The sequence below is a fragment of the Orycteropus afer genome, unplaced genomic scaffold (assembly GCF_000298275.1).
Source record: "Orycteropus afer afer isolate SDZICR_OR568_19922 unplaced genomic scaffold, OryAfe1.0 scaffold00021, whole genome shotgun sequence".
Lineage (NCBI taxonomy): Eukaryota > Metazoa > Chordata > Mammalia > Tubulidentata > Orycteropodidae > Orycteropus > Orycteropus afer.
This window is the reverse complement of record NW_006921608.1, coordinates 15,194,106-15,205,163: the sequence shown is the minus strand read 5'-3', so window position 1 is coordinate 15,205,163 and position 11,058 is coordinate 15,194,106. Positions and strand designations below refer to the sequence as shown.

Below are 11,058 nucleotides of genomic sequence, written 5' to 3'. Positions count from 1 at the left end.
TTTACTTGTGTTTTATTGACTATGCAAAGGCATTTGATTGTGTGGATCATGACAAATTATGGATAACATTGAGAAGAATGGGAATTCCCGAACACTTGATTGTACTCATGAGGAACCTGTACCTTGACCAGGAGGTCATCTTGTCCATCAATTTTCATTTCCTGGTCATTAAATTTGGTTTAACCACTATGCTCTGAAGAGAAACCAGAGTATATGTTTATAACATAGGAAAGTAGAAGACAAAATGGTAAAGAAAACTCTTTTATAAAAAAAGTAACCCATTACATGAAAAGGACATATTTATATAATAATGCTATAAATATGTCCTCATATGTAAATATCTGGCTTGTGGTTACTGACCACTTATAATGGCAACTTTATTGTACTGCTAAAAAGCAAACCACAAAAGCACTTTCATGTCAATCATAATCAAACCTCAAACACGTGGACATACTGAATGTGCTTACAGGCGCAATCAACTCCAACCATATTGATAATTATCATTCTCCATTAGTTGTAGAATTTTAGGAAAAAGTTATGTCAATTACAAAATCTTCCATAGAGTTAGAATTTGAAGATGTGACAGTTTAAAAGATGTCTTCTTACGGCAAAAAGAGTTACCCTGACATCCATGCTGGAAGGACTAAAAGTGTTAAGAAATTCCTGTTAATTGAAAAATTGCTATTGTCATTTCCCAAAGATAATGAAGAAATATTATTGTTCATAGGTAATCCACATAATTTCTAACGAGGACTTTTACCTAGACTGAGAACAATAACCCCTTCACTTCCATATTTTTTTGGTTCACATTAATGATTAACCTTGAAAAGAGTCTAAAAAAGTAAAAATGCTACCACTGGCAAGATTAATTGTTATAATTTAATAGCTAACTAAAACCAAAACTCACTGCTGTCAAGTCGTATCTGACACATAACAAAAGCACATTAGTAATTTCTCTAGAAATATTTTGTGGCATTCTCAAAAAATGAGGATGGGTGGAAAAAGATGTCTCCAATAAAATTCTTAGGTTTTAGGAACATTATGCTGAGAGTGCAGAAGCATAAAACAAAAACTTCAGAGTTTTATTCTAGACATTTCATTCAGGCTGGTTTTTGGACAAATGTGTTAAAGCAGACAATCCAGCAAGTCACTGAGAAAAGGGATATTTTCTGCATATTTCAAACATTAAAATAAACATCCATGTAATGTGTCACTATAATAAGCATCCAGTGAGGTTTTAGAGTTCCAGAGATGTCCTTCAGGCTGCCCCAAGCACACTGCTCTAAAGGACAGAAGAATTAGCAACATCTAAGTCTGTGGAACACTACTGGAACCTTGCTCGTTGGTCTATTTATGTTTCTCTTCATTTGTTTCTAATAAAAATCTTGGAGACAAAAGTTTCTGCTTGAGATGACTTCGGAATTCCAAAAGGCCTCACCAGGGCTTTCTGGCTACACTAGAACCATCGTGTAATGGATTACAGACACTTCAGTTTACGGCTTCAAACAACATAGCAGAAATATGAGCAACAACATATATTCCACATCGTGAATTTCAATTTGATCAAAAGCCAGCATAGTAGGGAAAACGAGAGATGGAAAAGACTTACCAGTCGTATGTCTTGGTGCAGTTAGCTCTCCAGCCTTCATCCAAGTTAGCCCTGTACAGGGGATTTACTCCTCTGAGGAAATTATTGGAGGGCTAATTACAGCATATATTTCCATATGAGATGCCAAGTATTTCATATCATATAATTCACCTCAAATGTAACCTGCTTGTTACTTACATATCTACTCAGGTAAGTAAGGTGACAAGTTTATGTGTCTCATACAGTACATGGCTAGTGGATTGTTGTTGTTGTTATGTGCCGACGAGTTGGACCTGACTCATAGTGACCCCTCATTGGGTTTCTGAGGCGATATCACTACAGAAGTAAATTGCCCAACCTTCCTTCCAAGGAATGGCTGGTAGGTATGAACCGCCAGCCTTCTAGTTAGCAGTATTTAACTTGTAAAGGAATGATACATTCTCTGTATGCTTTCCTGATACTTTAAATCAATATACTCAGAGAAAATGACTGAAAGACGTCACTGGTACTTCCATCCAGTTCTCTTTTTCCTTCTTTACTGCCCCTGCAAAAACTTCCTTCCCTTCATACTCTCATCTCTAGAAAGCTTTCTTTTTCTCTTTTAATTTTTTTTCCAAATACTGAATGAGGCCAATCATGAATTTCCTTAATTCCATGTGGCTTCAAATCTTTGGATTATTGATAATGGCATTCTTTTTATTCTTCTCTCAATGTTTAGGCATAGCATAGATCACACTCATGGGATGAACAGAAAAAAAGGAAACACTGAATGCAAGGCCACAATGTGCCAATGCACAAATAATCAACTCAATTCCCAAAGGATAAGCTTATAAACCTTTAAGCATTCACAAAGTGAATATTCACAAGAGTCCCTTGCAATGGACTACTTAATCATTGTGCTTCATCAGGAACTAAAAATAATTTTCTTTTTCCAGGAATGAACATCTCTTAGGTAACTGTTTTTCTCTTTTGTCATCTGTCATCACAGAACATTCTATCCTCGTTTTATCACAATTCAAATTCTACAAGGTCATAATGTATGATTTTCCTGTGTCACGCTCTCCTGGACGAAGCAGATGGCTGGCAACGAGACACACACAGTTCCCAATCTTCTGGATCTCAGTCAAATGGCAAGAACGGACATTGAACAAGTCATTTGCGTGTGACTAGAGTTGCCAAAGGGGAAGTGCAGGGTCAGGGCCTCTGTGTGCAGCTGGGCAGGTCGTGCAGTACACAAAGTCACCAAATCTGAGGAGCCACCACCACATCCCACACCTTTTTGGTTTGTGTAGTTCTCAGGACAATTTTCTGACAGATGGCATCAGAGTATCTTGCTCTAATACAATCAGTGGATTACAATAATTTATAGACAGACAGACATAAAGTATCTTAAGAAAGGGTTACCTTTTTCTAATTCACAAAAGGCACCACATATACAAGAAGGGTGTGATGGGAGCATAGAATAAACCCATTTAACTTAGTTCAGAAACCAGGGAGGCCTCCTGAGGAAGAGGGTTTACCTGAGACACAAAAGAGTAGGAGTAGTTTAAAATTTTATAACAAACTCCATAGACCACTCGAAGTATTATTATTTTCTTTTAATGGACTTTCGGTATAATAAATAGTTTCCTAGAAAACTCAAACTAAGAAAATTCTCAAATTACAGTTAGACCTGAAAGAAATCTATCCCTGGAGGGTATGAACACTTAATGCACTCGGCTGTTAACCAAAAAGTTGGTGGTTAGAGTCCACTCAGAGGTGCCTTGGAAGAGAGGCCTGGAGATCTCCTTCTGAAAAATCAGCCCCTGAACACCCCACGGAGCACAGTTCTACTCTGAGACACATGGAGCACCTTGGAATCAGTTCAACTGCAACTGGTACTGGTGGTTAATTAGACAAGTGAACAAAAGCACTATAAACCTAGAGCAAGAAGAGAGAAAGTTGTACATACTTAGTTATAGATGGAACAGTTTTTCCTCTTTTAAGCTTCTCTGTTTTCTTAAATGTGTTTGGACTTCGTAGGTTATTTGAAAATTCTAGTGCTTTCCAATATGTAGGGGTTATGTGGAGGAATCAAAGGGGGAACTAACAGCTGCTTAATGGTTGTACAAATGAGCCCCAAGGATTCGACTGGTAATATCCTAGAAATTAAGCATTGCGTGGATAAAAACACTGCACTGAATAAAAAACATTTCTTGGATTGGTTTATGTGATTTAGAGAATTCAACCATCAGCCGTCTTTCAGGGCACAAAAGAATTCCACAATAAAGAATACTTTGTTTCTATGTAACAATAACAATTACAGATCACAATAACAGTAGTAGGACTACTGTATTATGTACACAGTACAAACCATCTACTATGTATCAAACACTTTTCTTAGGTACTTATGTTTGCTCAGTTCATCCCCATAAAATCCTCTGAAGTAGAAATTATTTTTATCTCCATTTAACAGATCAGGAATCTGAGATGTAGGTTGATTCAAACAATTTGCCCAAGGTCACAGAGTTTGCCAGTGGCAGAATTGAGGTTTGAATCTTGACAGTATGGCAACAAACAGATGCAATGCTGGAAGTGCTCACTCATCTATGCCATGACCAACCAACCAGAAGAGATCCATATTTCTGAACATCATTACAAAGAAAAGTGATCCAACAGAACGCACAAGTTATAAAACAAACAAACAAACAAACAAATAAATAATTAGTATCACACATTAGTAAAATTTTACTGTAGATAATTAAAAAATAGTTGCAGCAGTACATCAACAGGGAAGTACTAGAAATTCAAGCCGGATTCAGAAGAGGATGTAGAATGAGGGATATCACTGCCAATGTCAGATGGATCTTGGCTAAAAGCAGAGAATACCAGAAAGATGTTTAGCTATGTTTTATTGACTATGCAAAGGCATTCAACTGTATGGATTTATCAAATTATGGAAGCACTGCAAAAAAAATGGGAATTCCAGAACACTTAATTGTGCTCATGTAGTCTCTATACATAGACCAAGAGACAGTCATTCAAATGGAACAAGGGTATACTGCATGGTTTAAAATCAGGAAAGGTGTGTGTTGGAATTGAATCCATTCACCATGCTTTTTCAATTCGTATGCTGTGCAAATAATCTAAGAAACTGGACTATATGAAGAAGAATGTGGCATCAGGAGTAGAAGAAGACTCATTAACAACCTGCAATATGCAGATGACATAACCTTGCCTGCTGAAAGTGAACAGGACTTGAAGCATTTAGTGATGAAGATCAAAGATTACAGCTTTCAGTTTGAATTATACCTCAATAGAAAGAAAACAAAAATCCTCACAACTGAATCAATAAGCAACATCATGATAAATGGTTGTTGTTGTTGTTGTTATAATTGACAAGGATTTCATTTAACTTGTATCCACAATCAATGCCTATGGAAGCAGCAGTCAAGAAATCAAATGATTTACTGGATTGGGTAAATGTGCTTCAAAAGACCTCTTTCAAGTGTTAAAAAGCAAAGATCCTTTGAGGACTAAGGTGCATCTGATCCAGGCCATAGAACTTTCAATAGCCTCATATGCACGTCAGGGCTAGACAATGAATAAGGAAGACTGAACAAAAATTGATGGCTTTAAATTATGGTATTGACAAGAAATACTGAATATACTATGGACTTCCAGAAGAACAAACAAATCTGTCTTGGAAGTAATACAGCCAGAATGCTCCTTAGAAGTGAGGATGACGAGACTTGGTCTCACATACTTTGGACATGTTTTCAGAAGGTACTAGTTACTGGAGAAGAATATCTTGCTTGGTAAAGCAGAGGGCAAGGGAAAAAGAGGAAGACTCTCAATGAGACAGAGTGACATAGTGGCAACAACGGGCTTAAATGCAGCAGAGACTGTTGTACGTAGGGTTGCTATGAGTCAGAGCTCATGTAGCAACAATAACAGTGTGACTCTAGCGCTGTGTTCCTGACCATTGTACAACACTGGCTTATAGGGGCAAGCAGCCAATCTGGACTTCAGATAAAATTGAAAAAACAATCTATTAAGTTTTTTTTAATAGATGGAAACACAATCATAAATCAATATTCAGACTTACTCATACTACTGGCAGAACTAGCATTTTGGTCAGAATAAGCTTTTGGATCTGATATTCATTGGGAAAGTGAAAGACAACCCAAGGATACAAGGACTCTGACACTTTCTAAAAAAGCTGGAGACAGGGTTGGGCATTCAGATCAGTCTATACACTCATTTACTCCCCATTATTAACCCCTCATTATTCAACCCCTCGGCAGACAGATTATCGAGGCTAAGAGTCTATAGGATGATGGGACTGATTGTGAGTTGCCTTATGGATTCCCTAAAAAATTTTCTGCTTGACTATCAACTCTTGAGATGCTTCTTATGAAAGCACCTAATGGTTAGTAGGTTTGGGAGCCTTGGCCTCCTGAAAGAGTCACAGTGCTCGCGCATCTTTCACAGGCCCCCAGTGGAACCTGTTTCACTTTCAGATCCAAAACTGCAGAAACCTATCTGAGCATAGCATCCTTTGTTTCTTAGAACAGCTATGAGGCCACCTGTGGGAGCTGGTATTTGGGAAATGGCTCATGTATGCCACTGAGGAACTGAAAGAGAGGGAAAAAGGGATAGAAAGGAATATGCGTGGAGGTGGGAAGTGGGTAGAGTGCAAGCCGAGATCCTCAGAATGCTTACAGCTGAGTGTTTCTCATATACTAGTTGTTTTGGTCACTTCATGCAGAAAATACTCCAAGTGGGTGGCTTGAATGAAAAGAGTTTAGTCTCTTACAGTTTTGGAGGCTAGGAGTCCAAGTTCAAAATGCCAAGCTCTAGGGGCTGGGTGAAAGCCTCTTGACCTTGGGCTTCAGCTCTGCCTCTTGCTCCTGGCCCACTGAAGCTGGAGTAAATCAGGAAGCTGCTGGCTGCTGAGGCTGACAAACCCAAGGTCGGCAGGTAAAAAGGCACAGTCCCGATATTACCAAGCCACACGGCAGGCCATTGATTCAAGTCCATTAAGAGTCCCAAGATCAGCAAACAACACGGCAGGCTGCTGAATAACAACTTGGCTACACGCAGGGTTCAAGCGTACCAAAAGCTAGAGACCATTCCTAAAGCTTCTCCTTATTTACTGGGAGCAGATCACATCCCTAAGGCAGCTACTCAGCTGCTCAGAGTAGATTCCACCATGGAGGTGATTACCAGTCTCATCATGGGGAATACTACATCCAGCTGCTCAGCCACTCAAAATCAGGCCCAGCCAAGATGACACATAACTACCACAGAAAAAGAAAAAGGCTTGTTCATTTGAACTGTACAAAAGAGGCAGAATTTTGACTATTTACAACAAAGTGGCAGGTCTGGTATACTAGCAATCTTATGGCTAGTATGACTAGTGTGTGTGTTGACCCAATAGTATCTCCTTACTTCTGGAAAGGAACAAGGAGTCAGCACAGTGTGTGGGTATGAACCAGACCACCCAATGAGAGGGAGCAAGATGAAGAGTGTACCCTTCACTGCAGATGAAGGGTTAAAACTAGTGTCACAGATGTTGACGTTCATTTTTATTCGAAAAGCAACAAAAGACTGAAGAAAAATTGGAAAAAACATATGCAATCTCACATGTAACACTGCAACAGATGTTATTTATTTATATTTGTATTCAGAGGGATGTTTGATTTCTTCCTTGAAGCTCCCAAGAAATAATAGGAAAAGAAAAGTTCTAGCAGAGAAGAACGGAAACGCTCTTCTGCCTTCACCGTTGACACAGTCATGATGTATCTTTTAAAAATACTTTCCTCTTTGCTTCAAGTTCTCCAGGGTTTCTAGAATCTGTACTAAGAATCTGAAGGAGGTGGGGGTGTTCTGGAGAGAGTCCTCCATCACTAGCAGTCCCTTACCTACCCACGACACATAACAATAATCTCATGTTATGTTCAGGAGTACTATGGGGATGTTACACCTGAGCATTTAGTACTGTTGGCAAAGATTGTGAAATAGGAAATGATTTGTATTGGAGGCTGGAAGTTCACTTCTTTCTACCATTTTAAGTGGGCAGGGGAGCTAAAAATGTTCTCAAGTTGGAATATCAACACACACACAAAATATTTGTAGCTCTAAGAAAAGCCCATATGCCAAGGCAGGAGACTCAAAGTTTGAAGAAGGTAGGTGAGCTAGCCCCACAGGGCACCTGGAGAGAACAGGACACCATTTCTGGAAGGAAAGTTGAACTTAAGCTTCTGCTTAGCTGTGTCCCTCATCATGATTACACCCAGTGGAGAGGATGAGAGCTTGGAACGAGTCACGCCATGATAAACAGATTCACAGACAGCTTCCACTGAAGGGCCTGCACAGGGTGGGACTGCTACTCTTGATGCTATTGTTACATGGAGACCCCATGTGTTAGAGAGTAAAACTGCTCCCTAGAGTTTTCTTCACTGTAATCTTATCGGGAGCAGATTGCTGGGCTTTTTCTTCTGAGGCACTGCTGGGTAGGTTCAAATCACCAAATTAAGTTAAATTAAGTTAGCAGTTGAATGGAAACCCTTTTGCCACCTTAAAAAACCCAAACCCACTGCGGTGGAGTCTATTCCAACTCACAGCGATGCCGTAGGACAGAACAGAACTGCTTCATAGCGCTTCCAAAGCTGTAAATCTTTAGGGAAGCAGACTGCCACATATTTCTCCAGCAGATGGATTGGTAGATTCGAACTGCTGACCTTCAGGTTAACAGTTGATTGCTTAATTTAGCCACCTAGCTGACCCTTCATCTCTGGCTATCCTCCCAGGTCCCACAAAGCCTGGCTACATTCCATTTCCGTGAAACTGCTCATCTTTACAATAAATTCAGCCCCATAAATGTATTTGAGTTAGGTGGCAGAGTTTCCTTTTCCTTGCACTCAAAGAAAGGCTTCCTAGGGCAGGAGACTAGGATAAATGGAGAATTTCAATGGAATATGTGAACTCAATCTTCCTCTAGGAGGAAGCATATCTATCTGATATCCTCAGGCATTGTTTTTCCTTTGGCTGTTTCATGGAGACTGAGCTTAATGCAGAGGAAGAAGCAAAACTAAAAGGCAGCACTATGTATACGTCATTATGAGAAACAATGCCAACATTTTCAGGACAAGTGGAGCCCCTAGAAGCCGCACACTGACAACATAACTAAGCCTCTTATCTGGTATCTCTTAGATTCGGAGAAGGGAAAAACATCTAGAATGTTCATGTACATGTTATTTGTAGTAGAGTAAGATGAACTACAACCAATTTGTTCATTTTATTGGAATGTTAACAATTTTAAATGATTACATAAATTGTGTGTCTGCTGAAAGTAAGTAATAGCATGGTCATCCTAACTAAGCAATTTCTAGAAAGCTATATGTGTGTGTGTGCGTGTGTGTAGCTCTTTCCTATATATTCTATTATTCTGCATCATGAAAATATTTTCAGATAAAATATTTGAAATGATTAAGAAGAGGAAGCTATTTTCAAAATTGAATGAAATTCTCTTTGAAGAGACATTATTCCAGTGTAAAGTAAGCTGTCTTTAAGAGTATCATATAGTTTTTTTTCCAGGAGAAACATTAACATTGGAAAATGTAAGCACATATTATGCTTGATCTAGTCGTTAACAGATAATAACTATCAACTTGTTTCTATTTCAATGAAAGTCCTACATTCACAGAAATTTAAAAACATGCTGTTTCCATAGCAGCACATAAAGAGTAGAACTAAGAAGGATTTATTGATTTTAACAGGGCTTAGAGAATTCGTTCTCCTTTTTAGCAGTGATTTTTTTTTTTTTAGCCTTTAGAAAAATTTCATTTTCTCATTTCTAAATGCATTTAATAAATCATATAAATTTTGAAGTTAGATAATTTCAAAAATACTGCTAACCAGAAGGCTGGCAGTTCAAACCCACCAGCCGTTCATCGGAAGGAAGATGGGGCAATCTACTTCCATAGTGATACTATCTTGGAAACCCAAGGAGGGGTTGCTATGAGTCGAAATTGACTCGACAGCAATAAGTTTGGTTTTTTTGGTATAACTCACTGCCGTCAAGTTGGACCTGACTCATAGCGACCCCTCCTTGGGTTTCCGAGGCAGTATCTCTATGGAAGTAGACTGCCCCACCTTCCTTCCGAGGAGTGGCTGGTGAGTTTGAACCGCCAGCCTTCTGGTTAGCAGTCAAATGCCTTAGGCAGTAATATAGAATCACCAATGTTTAATTTTAACATAAAGGATGTGCTGAACTACGGAGTCAAGATCAGACATCTAACTACACATAATGCCAGTTTAACATATGATTAAAATAAAGCATTCTATTACAAATGCTTTTAGACAGTTTTCATTGACTAAATTCATTAATTATTTAAATTCATTTAAATCATTTTCATTAATGATCAAAAGCGTAGGATAGCACTTGCTGTCACTGTTGATTTATGAAGACTCAGACATTGTGATTCAGGCTTTGAACATAAGTGCTTCAGCTACAGAAGGCAAGGCTCCAGCAAGGCTTTCCATGGAGAATGTGGCTGAATGAAAGTGGAGGACGTAACTGAGGAGTGCAGTTGTCCCCGGGGAACATGCAAAGTAAACAGGGATAGGCTTTCTCCTCCTGTGCATATGCTGGCTCAGTTGCACATTTTTTGCAAATCATTCCACTCTCTTAGGTTCTATATATCAAAGTACAGACAAACGGCTCACCTGTAACAGACATGCAACCTAACGGAGCAATGAGAGTAACAGGGGCAAATCCATAGGCTGCGAAGTTCCCAGTCTCTCCTACAGCCATGAGTACGAGTCCACCCCACCATATCATGCTCCTGAAGAGTGGCCTAGGGTGTTCGTGGTGTGCTGACTGAAGATGAGAGTATTTCTGCAAGTAAATCAGAATGCAGATAGGAAAACACTTCTACACAATTAAAACTTGTCTTGAAACTTTTAGTACTATAAATTTATATCATGTTTGTTAAATTTATTTGCAGATTGTTATAAAGCAATTATTATTTCCACACATATGAACAGCAGGAACAACTCACATTTATGAGGACTTTATAGTTTAAAATACCTTTTCACATATGCATGTTGCTTAATTCTTATAACACTGTAAAACAAGTATCATAATGATTACTATTTAAAGATGAGGTATATGTTAAAGAGTTGAGTGACTCTATAGTCTACTTACTACAGCAAGACTCTTCTTTTAGAAGGTCAAATAATTCAGATGCCAATGGAAACATTAATGAAATAAAGATAACAAAATACTAAAGAGAAATCTTCTATAAAAAGGATTCAAATTTATGGATCCAAAAACCTAACACAATGAACCTGACATGTCAGAGCACTCTGATGGTCAGGGGCTGGGGATGCTCTTTACTTACATCTGGCCTGGGTATTTCTTTATATTTAAAACGTAAATTCCTGAAAAACTGACCATTAAATAAAGCTGGATTATATTTGTC

General features: G+C 38.6%; 1 protein-coding gene across 1 annotated transcript in view; it reads right to left on the bottom strand.

Annotated features, from left to right (window-relative positions):
- NIPAL2 (NIPA like domain containing 2) overlaps positions 1 to 11,058 on the bottom strand; it is a 97,317-nt gene that overhangs the window by 61,999 nt on the left and 24,260 nt on the right. Inside the window, exon 3 of the mRNA XM_007934842.1 lies at positions 10,301 to 10,472. Within this exon, the coding sequence (XP_007933033.1) occupies positions 10,301 to 10,472 (172 nt within the window). The remainder of the gene's footprint in view (positions 1 to 10,300; positions 10,473 to 11,058) is intronic.